The following is a 13,474-nucleotide window of genomic DNA, read 5'->3' on the forward strand; positions in this document are numbered from 1 at the left end:
CCAGAATGAAAATTGTACTATAGCGTTTTGCTTTCGCAGGTGCGTTGGCATGATGCAGCGGTTTACATATATCGCCACGTGCCGTGATCTCGGCGGGTTGGCAAAGCACTCATACGTATCATCGCTGACCTGCCCTTGGAATAGGACCTATTCCATAATGCCACAACAGCCCCTATTGCCGTTCATTGACGTCTATCTATACGTGCACCGCGGGTCCGCTTGGAGAACTGTCGTAGTAAATATATAATGTTATAGCTTGGTCTGACTAAAATCTTGTGCATGACCCATCTTGTGTTGGGCCTTTGTATTTAATACAATGCACAAAGACTTCTATCTTGTCGGCCTTATCAGCAGGTGGCTATGGACAACACCCACGCCATAGGTCTCTCAGTTCTCCCAACTCACGACTTCTTGCTCTGAGGACATACACACACACACCCCCACACACACACACATATACACACACACACACACACACACACATCATCATTGTTAAACATACACACACATATACACACACACACACACACACATCATCATTGTTAAACATACACACACATACACACACACACACACACACACACATACACACACGCACACACACACACACATCATCATTGTTAAACATACACACACATACACACACACACACACACATACACACACGCACACACACACACACACACATCATCATTGTTAAGCACACACACACACAAAAACCCCCTTCTCTTAGGCTGAACATCTGAAGACAGAGAACCCGACTCAGAGCCAATGCAATGGAGGTGACCTCGACCAACTCATCAGGACCAATCAGAAGATCAGAACTACTAGAATCAACCTACTTTATTTTATTGTATAAAATGTCAGCACACAATGTTTAGGGGCTCGCTCTCAGATATCTCCCTACGAGGTTGACGAACGGGTCCGTGCACGCGATTTACAGATATCTTTACCTCTGAATAAACTGCCTTATATTATACAATTATCCACCTTGTCCGAAAGTCTCTACTTGGTCTCCGTTCTCCAGTAAACTTGTGATCATCAACAGAACCGACCACACTATGCAGCTTGCATAACTTGCGGCGACAAAGTGGGGTTTTCGCCCATCAGAAATACAGACACTACTGCACAGAGAGCGAGAATGAACGGAAGCGCACTGGCGGCCATGGTCATCATGGCATCACAGTGGTTGGCATCCCTGACCCACTCACGTGGATCCGGAATAAAGTCCACATCTACCTGATAGAACTCTATTTTCAATTGGGCGTTAACAGTGTGGAATTTGACAATGGAGACAAGCAGGTATGGTTTCTCAGGTGTTATATTTAGGCTTCCCTTGTGTACATCATTACATCACTTAATTGATAAGGGTTATGTCAGCTTTATGATAAGGTCATAACTCACTGTATTCATCATACATGTTTGGGATACTAGAAACTACACATTGGCAAATGTGAACTAGACACTTGACTGACCTGGTCTTTGGAATAGGCAGTGGTTCATGTCTCCACCATGATGTCCAATGGCAACTTTGAGGAGCTGAGAGGGGTGGTATCAACTGAGGTAGCCTACTCATACCATTTCCAAAGTAAAGACAAAGTGTGGTGACCTGTTTTAGATTCCTTGATCAGTTTTCTGAAGAATCAATGGCCCATGTTATAGCCATGTCCCATAAGCTGTGTCTTATCTGGTTTCATTTCAGATGGTGGTCTATGTGCAACAGAGGTGCAAGTCTCTCAGAAACCCAAAGAAGACATCTATCTAGCTATCTCATTGGACGATATTATATTTATTCTGCCAGAGGAAGTGTCCATAGTTTTTGATACAAATGGTATTGCTGTGTGTGTGTGTATGTGTGTGCGCGCGCGTGTGATGCATAAATGTGTCCTACTTCACTGTTTCTGTATATTTTTATTTTGTTAACTCTCTGTTTTGCTGCTTCCTCTGTTATTCTCAGGTAGGAAGTTTTGCTTAATTGTGATGAGGTTCTGGCATATGTCCACTGCTGATGTTCCTGAGGACCCGGAGAGCACCAAGATCTTCAAGATGGCCGCCACTGAAGAAGACGGCCCACAGAAGAAGATAGTGACAGCTGTCAATGAGTAAGCATTGCATCAAGTCCAAGACTAATCAATATTCATTTCATGCATCCAAATGTTTGGATTATAATTATTAAGTCTCCCTCAATTTTACTTAAATATGTTTAAATATGAATTAAATACTTAATCGTGCTGTGTCTCTACCAATTCTTAATCTCTTAATGGATCTCGATGGACAAGCCAAGAGGTTTGATGTGCGAGAGTTTGTCAATGTTTTCTTTGCTTTCTCCATGTAAGTTGAACCCACAATAAGAAATGCAAACATTTAACCAGAGACTTAATTTTCTGCATCTCATAGAGAAAGTATGGAAACATACAAACCTCTACGTGAGGTAGTTAGTTATATTGTGTATAAAGACAGCACATTGTAGTTGCTCCCGCTGCTTTCATATGTTTTGTATTACGTTTCTTATGGTATTGTAGTGTGTTATGACAGCTATGTTGACAGTGTAATACATGTGTTATAACATTTCCTAAGTGCTATAGAAATTACAGCTATGGATAACATTTTATATTTACGTCATTTAGCAGACGCTCTTATCCAGAGCGACTTACATTAGTGAGTGCATACATTTTAATATTTGTTCTTACTGGTCCCCCGTGGGAATCGAACCCACAACCCTGGCATTGCAAGTGCCATGCTCTACCAACTGAGCCACACGGGACCAATTGAAGAGAAAGCGTAAGTGATTTGGTCTGAATCACTTACGCGATTTGCTCCAGGCACAATGACAGGAATTAAATCCACTTCCGATCCATGGAGCAGGATCAAGCTTCTTCTCCCATTCCTGATCAGAAATCCCGTTAGGAATTGGACCACACGGTTTGGTTGTCATACCTAATACCCACCTATCTAGTTGGCCAGAATCTCACTCTCATTGTTTCAGGTCTTAAACTCTTTTCTAAAAGCCTGTCATACTTCATATGTTTTCCCTTTCATTGCAGATATACAGTTTGGCAGGATAAGAGAGCTCTGTTAAGATGCTTCACCTTATTTTCAAGGTGATCCTGGGAAGATTAGTTAGTTTTTTTGTCAGCATTGGTTTAAATGGTCTTCCCTCAGCCGTTTGGAAACAACTTTTCTCATCTTCAAAAGTATACTCCATAAAATATATTTTTCATCACACTCTTTCTCTTTCTCTCTCGCTCTCTCGCTCTCTCTCTCTCTCTCTCATTCACTCTACTTCTCTTGTCGCTTTGCAAAGGTGCTAAAACACCAGAGAAAAATCTAAAGCAATTCCTATTAGATCTAATTCTAATGTTTCTCTCTCTCTCTCTCTCTCTCTCTCTCTCTCTCTCTCTCTCTCTCTCTCTCTCTCTCTCTCTCTCTCTCTCTCTCTCTCTCTCTCTCTCTCTCTCTCTCTCTCTCTCTCCCTCTCTCCCTCTATCTCTCCTCTCAGATTCCACCGGGAGCTGACCAGGGGAGCTGAACCTGAATGGACAGTCACTAACATCTGGCACTGGCACTGGAAACAGATAGGGTGATTGGACAAGACTCAGGAACACCTCTGTTACCAGGATACAGCATCAGACCAAGCATACACAGCACAGTTTACCTAATTCAGTTCTGACAACATTCAACTCAACAAAACGTTATTAACCGACAGGACTTCAATCAGCAGGACCATTGTACTCAACTGAGCGCACCCAAACCCAAAGTCAACAGAAGAGTCACCTTGAGAACTAGCTGCTTTTTAGGGTGGACCGGATGGAACCAGATCCCTACACACTTAAATGCAGATGTATTATTGCTCCTTAAGTTGTCCAAATCTTAAGTTTGTTGGGAACAATAGACTTTCTATGAACCTCCTCAGCATGAACAATGAGAGCCTACAATATCCTCTTCTGTTACAGTTTATCCCAGAACAAAATAAACTGCTTCATGGTGATACTGTATGAGAACTTTGTCTCTTTGAAACAGCATCATCACAGGTTGAACTGTTGTTCTGTATTGTTCAGAAATAACTTAGTTGTCTGATTATTCAGAAGTAAAATTGATACCACATAGCATCTATAAAGGTAGGACACAATTAATAAACACAACAATCCTCAGCAGAAGGGGTCGTTAGTGTTACACAAATCACAATATGAATTAGTGTTCATTGAAAGCTGTTGGATAATAACTGGCAAGTCACCTTGTCCTCGTATAGCTGTTTATATGATATACATTTGACATGAGTGACCTCGGTTTAGTGTGGGAAAAAACAAGGATAGGAGAGTATACACATACCGGTCCCACTTTAAAGGAAGTACAACCTGTAAAGGCTTTATATAGCATACATAAAGGCATCATAAGCACTACATAAATGCTTCACAAATAATCTATAAGCGTATGTCATACTCTATAAATGTTGTAAAAACATACAAAGTGTGTTTTGTCACATTTGGCAATTCATGCTACAGTGGTAATGGTTATGTCACCCTTTCTACATCATGTATAGAGTATGACAGATGCTTAGATGATTTGTGAAGCGTTTATGTAGTGCTTATGAAGCCTTTATGTATGTTATATAAAGCCTTTATAAGTTGTACTTTGTTTCAAGTGGGACCCAAATAGCTTGCATTATGATTAAATATCTCAAAGGAATCAGATGTTGGTGTACTGTAATGTATTATGCCAGTGCCAAAATCAAACATCCTCATACTACACTGACAGGCTGTTGAACACCGTGTGTCGTCCAATTCTGTCAACTCTTAAATCACACTATTAATGATGCATCAAAAAGAGAGACAATTCCTTCATTAGTAAGCATTCATTCATGCATAATGAAATATGGTTGGGATTATAATTTCCAGGCTTGGTAATATGGGCAGGTGCGTGGGGGGTTCTGGTTAGAGACGCTTCCTGGTTATTCCTAATGTGATTATGAGTGTGGATAGCTTTACTTATGTTAAAATGCTAGTGAATATGTTTATAGCATATTAGCCAATTCACCACGCCAGTGTGTCAGATTGTTAAATGGCAATTTACAGTAATGGAATAATTTAAGTGATAAAACACAGACAAAAAGCTAATGTGTTGTGTTTATTAATATGTTATATTGCTGTGTTGTTGGGTTTTGACATGGATTAGTGTATGCACACCGTAGCTTTTATTAATCTGGTTATTCAAGTTGATATTGTTATCCAAACAATTACTTCAATATGCCTTCAGTACAGTAGGTGGGTGTTTGTGCCCGCCTGCATGTGTGTATGTGCGCACGCCTGTGTGTTTGTGTATCTAAGGCTGTGGCCACATATTTAATTATGATTGACAAAATGACATGATAACACTGACTAATAGAACCACAGAGTAAATATGTGTGTAAATCTAATCAAACAGTGTGACAGAATAAACAGGACTTCAAATGATAAGACTCCGATGGCATAATGGTACTCATAATTCTCAATATTTACTTAGGTTTCAGGAGTAGAAACTGTTTATTATCACATGCAGGAAGAGTAAGCATTCCTTATTCTAGCAACAGCTTATTGCTCTCAACATAAGAAAACACATTACAGTCAACAATCAAAAATAATGATAATGACAGTTAATATAACAATAGTTAGTCTCAAAGAAAAAAAAGAAGTATAACACTTGTGTTGTAAATGTAATACTTGAAGTACATTCTTTCACGGAATAGATACTGAGGAGGTAAAAGATACTGTTCAGATTGAATTAGCTTGAATTTCCTTTAGAACGTCCCGGAAAATCTCCACACACACGTCCCCAGTGGGGTGTCTCATGGATGCCAGCTTCCACGCCTCCTCAAATGTCTCCTTGGAAATACTCACGCCCACATTTCGGAATATTTCAGCGATCTGAAAAGGAAATGGAGGCGGAAATAAGAATCAGAAGATCTCTTTGACAAATGATTTGTTTATGCTCCGTCCTATTTCAATAACATTTTGTGTCAATCACTTCTCTAATGGCAGAATTGTTCATACCAATTATATTTTTGAAACAACGTTTTTCCTATATTTTGAATGTTGTAACAAAATCCCACAAACCCTCCACATGGTACTGTATGTCCCAGTGCTATTCTATAAAATCTACTAGACCATATCTTTCTTTCTCTCCCTTGATTCTTCAGTGGGTTCATTGGTATTCTGTACCTCCTCTTTGGTGCGGGGGCAGAAGAAGTGCTCCTTGTGGACTCCCCTTAGGGAGTGCAGCGTGGGATACAGGAGGTCAAAGGCCGTGGTCTGGTCACCGTAGTTAGTGCTGTCGCTGACACGCTTGATCCGCGGGGCCGCCAGGTCGGTGCGCACTGTGGGGGTCCCGTACATACGATAGTCTACGTGCAAAGATGTGATAATTATACAGTGAGAATGTGATTCACACAATGTAGAGAAGCAGGGGGAAAAGGACAACCAGTCCATTGTAATGCAAAGATACAAATGTTACAAGTGTTCCTGAATCTCTGAGGATTTTCCCTCCCTGAATTTTTTTTGAGAAGTGTGGGAATTATATCAAATTCTTCATGCATCTTTCACCTAAATATCTATTTAGTCTGAGGTAAACCTGGGCAGTGAAGTGTTACAAGACAACACAACCACAACTGACTGGTTGTAGGGAGACCACCGACGACAGCCCGGATGAGAGAGGAGGAGGTGACGAAGCGGTCCTGGACGGTCCTGGGTCTGCTGAGGGTCTTGGGGGTCTTCAGCATGCTGCCCACTTCTGCAGGCTCCAGGTCCTCCGGTCTGGCCAAAGCCTCCAAGGCTGCAGGTCTCACAGGGAGAGCCTCTCTCTGCATGTTATCTGGGGCTGTGCTGGTCTTACGCTCTGAGTTAGAGTTGTCAATCAAAAGGGAATAGAATTACCGCCAGTCCACCAATCACAGAACGTTGACTTGAATGGGAATGTGCATTCTAGTAATTATATTTCTATGCTTAGACACTAACTAACCACTAGTCAGAATGCACTGCTCCACTTTACTGATGGGCATTTTGTCCTTCCAGTTGAGGAAGTTGGCGAACTCCAGAAAGTTGATGAGTCCGTCTTTGTCCACGTCACAGTACTCCATCAAGTCATCCAGCACCGGCCCACTCAGGTCCAGGTTAAACTGACGACACACGTCCTGCAGGTCCTCCCTGTCGATCACACCCTGACCCTTCTGTGGAGTCACACACACACACACACGCACGAACGCATGCACGTAGTACGCACACAGACAGACAGTCTATCTCAAACTAACAAAATATTATCAAAGATGGTACAGTATGAAGATATCTAGAAACTGCTTCTCCAATTGAAATCCCAGATCACGCTTGTAGGCAATGTCATGGCGACGTTGGTTCGCTAAGCTCATCGGGTCTAACGGTAGTCTCGCACCGAACTGCGCATGTGCAGGCAGTCAAATCAAAGGCACCCCTTCGATATAAAGTTGTTTTTGATGAAAATGAAAACATGTCAGTTTGTCACTTTCACAAGGTTGGAGTAATAACATGTTCAGCTACTTCAGACATTGGCTTGAATCTAGGTTGTGCCTTTAGATTTCAAGAACATTAACAACTAAGGAATACTTTTTCACTTCTCCCATTGACTTCCCAGACCCCAAATTAATGTCTGGTCTGTCGAGTCTGCTTCGCAAAGCTTTCCCGGAAGCATTGTGAAGTTGGTCCTGTGGTTTAGAAATTCTGTGATATTATAAAGTTAATACAGTAGAACTGTATATACAGTGCATTCGGAAAGTATTCAGACCCCTTGACCTTTTCCACATTTTGTTACGTTACAGCCTTATTCTAAAATGGATTCAATAGTTTTTCCCCCCACTCATCAATCTACACACAATACCTCATAATGACAAAGCAAAAACAGGCTTAGAAATTTTTGCAAATGTATTAAAAATAAAAAACGGAAATATCACATTTAAATAATTAGTCTTCTTGGGTATGACGCTACAAGCTTGGCACACCTGTATTTGTGGAGTTTCTCCCATTATTCTCTGCAGATCCTCTCAAGCTCTGTCAGGTTGGATGGGGAGCGTCGCTGCACAGCTATTTTCAGGTCTCTCCAGAGATGTTCGATCTGGTTCAAGTCCGGGCTCTGGCTGGGCCAATCAAGGACATTCAGAGACTTGTCCCGAAACCACTCCTGCATTGTCTTGGTGGAGGCCACTGTGTTCCTGGGGACCTTCAATGCTGCAGAGATTTTTTGGTAGCCTTCCCCAGATCTGTGCCTCGACACCATCCTGTCTCGGAGCTCTATGGACAATTCTTTCGACCTCATGGCTTGGTTTTCGCTCTGACATGCACTGTCAACTGTGGGACCTTATATAGACAGGTGTGTGCCTTTCCAAATCATGTCCAATCAATTGAATTTACCACAGGTGGATTCCAATCAAGTTGTAGAAACATCTCAAAGATGATCAATGGAAACAGGATGCACCTGACCGCAATTTTGAGTCTCATAGCAAAAGGTCTGAATACTTATGTAAATAAGGTATTTCTGTTTTGTATTTGTAGTAATTGTGCAAAAAAATTCTAAAAAACAGTTTTTGCTTTGTCATTATGGGGTATTGTGTGTAGATTGATGATGATTTTTATTTATTTAATCCATTTTAGAATAAGACTGTAACATAACAAAATGTGGAAAAATCAAAGGGGTCTGAATACTTTCCGAATGCACTCTATGTTACCTTGTCGTAGTGCCTGAAGGCCTGCAGCAGGGAGTTAAAGTGGTGGAAGTTGACCTTCTTGAGGTGCTGGCGTACAGCACTGACCAGGGTGCGCTGTCTGTCTGTGCCTCTCTGGTACTCTTCTGGAGGGGTGGAGTGGAGAAGGTCACCCGCGCCTGTGGAGAAAGTCAAACCAAATTATTCATCTTCAAACAATAACAGGAGGCTTACATTTTGGTCACCCCTCTAGACTACATTATAGCTGAAAAGAGGAAGAGAACAAAAAAAATTTATACTGAGTATATTGACCCATTTTTACCCATTTCATACTGGCATTGTAATAGAAAACGTAATATGTGTCCTTTTCTTAATTTAAAATGTACTCACCAAAGTCATCTGGCCGCATCAAGATTCCAAATGTATGACTTGCTGGCACTTTCAATGTGTCTGCTATGCTGCAAAAGGCCGGGAACTGAGGAATTAAAGCTACTGTAGCAGCTGGGCATGAGTTGTGCAATATACAGGTCTGGAACATATGCTGAACAGGCATTTAACTAGATCTGCATTAAAGAGTTAATGTGATAGACTTACGGGTCATGCACTTTGCCAACCTGTGGCTGTGTCCTTTCCCTGAAGTCATCACATCTCTGAGAAACAAACTTAGCACTGTTATGCCTATGGGAAAAATAGCAGTACACAAATCAACATTTGATGTCATGACTATTGGCAATGCATTGTGTGACACTGAATGGTGATGAGAAGTCAAATGTTTTGAATAAACATCAGGTAGGATGAGTGCTTACTTCTGAGTATCACACAACCAGTGGAGAGATTTGGAGACACTGCGTCCATCGTTGTGGTGGGGAGTAGGTATTCCGAACCTGCCGTCCTTTCCATAACGGCTCCACTTGTATTTCCTATCAACATGTTCACCTAGGACACAACACAGTTATGATGGCTTAACCCAGTCTAAAATCATACAGATAAATATCGACAAGTGTGATTAACCACTGGCAATGGTGTTTCTTCAGAAATGTGTCTGAAAATGATGGATGTTAAATCAATGTGTAAAACAACATATTGAATAGCATATAAATTACTTCAAAGCCTAAATGAAGTCCCCATTTGAACACTGTCAGAACCAAAGAGAGACAAATGTCCACCCTACTCACTGACAAAGTAGGCATTGTGGGAGTGGATATAAGACTGGTGTCCCTCCTGAGCTTCTGTCTCCACCTGCTCCGCGCTTTTAGGTGGGTTGATAATCGCACCTGCAGCTGCACCTGGATCATAAGGAACACACTTGTACATGAAGGCTTGTGGATATGTCTTTCAGTCATAATATGAAAGTTCATGGTGACACAATGTAGCTTCTAGGGACTTTCTTTATTGTCTGACTCACTTTTGGGTGATTTCACACCAAATGATGCTTTGCCAATGTCGAGCCAATTTGGAAGACCAGGGCTCTGATCATGTGACCTGCCCAGCGGGGCTTTTTGATTGGTGGAATACCCAGCTTCACGGAGCTGATGTAACCTCTGTTGATAGATGGTCTTAGGTGGTGGGTTGATCAATAATCCACCCTGTAGGAAATACAGAAACAAATGCGACCATATCAACTCCATGAATTAATGTGTTGATGATCTCTACCATGTTAAATGTACAGTGCATTCGGAAAGTATTCAAACTCTTTGACTTTTTTCACATTTTGTTACGTTACAGCCTTATTCTAAAATGGATGAAATTGTTTTTTTCCCTCATCAAACTACACACAATACCCCCTAATGACAAAGCAAAAACAGGTTTTTAGAAATTGTTGCAAACGTATTAAAAATAAAAAACGGAAATATCACATTTACATAAGTATTCAGATCCTTTACTCAGTACTTTGTTGAAGCACCTTTGGCAGCGATTACAGCCTCAAGCCTTCTTGGGTATGATGCTACAAGCTTGGAACACCTGTATTTGGGGAGTTTCTCCCATTCTTCTCTGCAGATCCTCTCATGCTCTGTCAGGTTGGATGGGGAGCGTTGCTGCACAGCTATTTTCAGGTCTCTCAAGAGATGTTCGATCGGCTTCAAGTCCAGACTCTGGATGGGCCAATCAAGGACATTCAGAGACTTGTCCCGAAGCCACTCCTGCATTGTCTTGGCTGTGTGCTTAGGGTCATTGTCCTGTTGGAAGGTAAACCTTCGCCCCAGTCTGAGGTCCTGAGTGCTCTGGAGCAGGTTTTCATCAAGGATCGCTCTGTACTTTGCTCCATTCATCTTTGCCTTGATCCTGACTAGTCTCCCAGTCCCTGCCGCTGAAAAACATACCCACAGCATGATGCTGCTACCACCATGCTTCACCGTAGGGATGATGCCAGGTTTCCTCCAGATGTGACGCTTGGCATTCAGGCCAAAGAGTTCAATTTTGGTTTCATCAGACCAGAGAATCTTGTTTCTCATGGTCTGAAAGTCCTTTAGGTGTCTTTTGGCAAACTCCAAGCGGGCCTTCATGTGCCTTTTACTGAGGAGTGGCTTCTGTCTGGCCACTCTAGCATAAAGGCCTGATTGGTGGAGTGCTGCAGAGATGGTTGTCCTTTTCCCAACTCCACAGAGGAACTCTGGAGCTATGTCAGTGTGACCATCGGGTTCTTGGTCACCTCCCTGACCAAGGCACTTCTCCCCCGATTGCTCAGTTTGGCTGGGCGGCCAGCTCTAGGAAGAGTCTTGGTGGTTTCAAACTTCTTCAATTTAAGAATGATGGAGGCCACTGTGTTCCTGGGGACCTTCAATGCTGTAGATCTGTTTTGGTACCCTTCCCGAGATCTGTGCCTCGACACAATCCTGTCTCGGAGCTCTACGGACAATTATTTCGACCTCATGGGACCTTTTATAGACAGGTGTGTGCCTTTCCAAATCATGTGCAATCAATTGAATTTACCATAGGTGGACTCCAATCAAGTTGTAGAAACATCTCAAGGATGATCAATGGAAACAAGATGCACCTGAGCTCAATTTCAAGTCTCATAGCAAAGGGTCTGAATACTTATGTAAATAAGGTATTTCTGTTTTCTATTTTTTTATAAATTTGCAAACATTTCTAAAAACCTGTTTTCACTTTGTCATTATGGGGTATTGTGTGTAGATTGATGAGCATAAAAAAAAATATATATTCAGAATAAGGCTGTAACGTAACAAAATGTGGAAAAAGTCAATGTGTCTGAATACTTTCCGAATACAGTATCTACAGATGTAGGATCTTAATTTTAGCCAGTTTGATACAGCAGGAAAACAATCCTGCAGCAACAGGAAATGTGAATTATTATGTGGATTATAATTAATGGACATTTTCTGTAGCGGTTGATACATGTTTTGTTAGGGCAAATCAAGTCTGGAAATAAAAACTTTAGAAGCCTTTTTAAAATCATGAATACACTACAAATTTGCATTTCCTGTTATGCAGGAAAATTCTCAGCAACAAAATAGTAATCAAATTAAGATCCTACTTTAGCTTAACACTCACTATACATGTCTCTGTTTATTTAGGCCTCTACTCACAGAAATAGAAGCTTGGCTACGGACTCCATGAACTAGAGTACTGGCAATATCAGGGTCGTTGGCTTTCCCATGGAATACTCGGATAGCCCCTGCACCTGGGCGTGTTGTGTTGAGAAACTTCCTCACTACTGGTGGGGTTTGGGGCTTTAAAAGGAAGGTGTGAGACAGTGAATATAAACACATACAAACAGACACAAGCACGCAATCCCCCCTCCCCACACACAAAGGACTGCACTGTATATACCAGGCACATCAGATCCTATTGTAGATTGCCATTCAGGACAGTTTGGTAGTGATGTAAACTCAGTCAGTGTGTTGATCTAGCTATATCGTATTGATGTTTATTATTTGGCAGCATGATCTCGACTTACCTTGGGTGATATTTCTTGTAAGCAAGTCTTAGCTCTGTCACCTACAGGAATAAGTTTCCCAGCCTAGACATGGGGATATCAGAGACATCTACAGTATGGTGACATGCATTTACAGTAGACCACATCATATACGCACATCTTACAAGATAAAATAGTTATGAATCAGTCAAACGCAAAGAAATAGCTAGGCTACCAAGCCTTTTTGCTTGTTGTTATGTTACCCTTCGAATATTCGGGAATCTTTCGGTGTATTTCCAGGTGTTGGTTGCATTCCTTTCTATCAAATTCATCTCGTTAGCATATCAACAAGTTGATATAAAAATAAGTAGCCTACCCAACAAAATATTACAAACATACACACGGGTTTACATGCCTAGTTGTTAGCTACCATGTTTCATTCTGAAGAGAGAAGCTTAAACTGGCTACTTTGCTGGCTACTTTGTATCAAATTCCAGGATATTCTGATAGAATGTTTATCTTGAGTCACATAGCAACCGCAGCTAGGAAACCGAGGTCTGATCTGATTGGCGCTATAATTATAGGCTTACTGTACCTGTGTTCTACAATAAAAACAACAAAATTCGACCTTGTTATAATTACTATGGCAAAAAAATGGCTCCAGCTCAAAGAGGTCAATCGAACTCGCGTGGGGGAAAGGGCGGTGAGGGAAAGATCCCGAATCTACTCATTGCCTCCCTGCAAAATTAGCCTACATTTAGGCTATTTTTTATGTGTATTTCACACTATGTTGAGGTAAAAATCAGACTATATAATGCTTGAATGGATGTCAACCCCAACACATTTTCATGTCATTTTCACCAATCAACTGCATTACAGTTAAAAACGTCTTTGACTAT

At 41.4% G+C, this 13,474-nt stretch overlaps 1 protein-coding gene across 2 annotated transcripts; it reads right to left on the reverse strand.

The window, feature by feature from the left end:
* Window positions 1-5,469: 5,469 nt before the first annotated feature.
* On the reverse strand, window positions 5,470-13,154 carry efhb (EF-hand domain family, member B). 2 transcript variants are annotated; one of them, XM_041876529.2, is made up of 13 exons: window positions 12,839-13,154; window positions 12,618-12,680; window positions 12,247-12,390; window positions 10,104-10,284; window positions 9,874-9,984; window positions 9,505-9,634; window positions 9,293-9,376; window positions 9,089-9,156; window positions 8,723-8,877; window positions 6,991-7,198; window positions 6,604-6,867; window positions 6,195-6,376; window positions 5,470-5,900 (listed from the first exon to the last, which is right to left on the reverse strand). In XM_041876529.2, the coding sequence occupies exons 1-13, from the start codon at window positions 12,905-12,907 to the stop codon at window positions 5,748-5,750; spliced, it is 1,812 nt and encodes a 603-aa protein (XP_041732463.1). In that variant the 5' UTR covers window positions 12,908-13,154; the 3' UTR covers window positions 5,470-5,747. The 2 variants fall into 2 exon arrangements, with proteins under 2 accessions (XP_041732463.1, XP_041732464.1); XM_041876530.2 differs by having other exon boundaries at window positions 6,646-6,867; window positions 12,839-13,152.
* Window positions 13,155-13,474: the final 320 nt, after the last annotated feature.

The sequence above is a fragment of the Coregonus clupeaformis genome, unplaced genomic scaffold, assembly GCF_020615455.1.
Source record: "Coregonus clupeaformis isolate EN_2021a unplaced genomic scaffold, ASM2061545v1 scaf5234, whole genome shotgun sequence".
NCBI lineage: Eukaryota > Metazoa > Chordata > Actinopteri > Salmoniformes > Salmonidae > Coregonus > Coregonus clupeaformis.

What these genes read in the sequence shown, in the direction of transcription:
- efhb (XM_041876529.2), bottom strand. Translation starts at nt 12,907, where the DNA reads ATGAATTTGATAGAAAGGAATGCAACCAACACCTGGAAATACACCGAA. An exon ending in CCACAATGCCTACTTTGTCA is followed by an intron (nt 9,635 to 9,873) that starts GTGAGTAGGGTG and finishes GTTGTGTCCTAG; the next exon opens with GTGAACATGTTGATAGGAAA. An exon ending in GTTGGCAAAGTGCATGACCC is followed by an intron (nt 9,157 to 9,292) that starts GTAAGTCTATCA and finishes GGCCTTTTGCAG; the next exon opens with CATAGCAGACACATTGAAAG.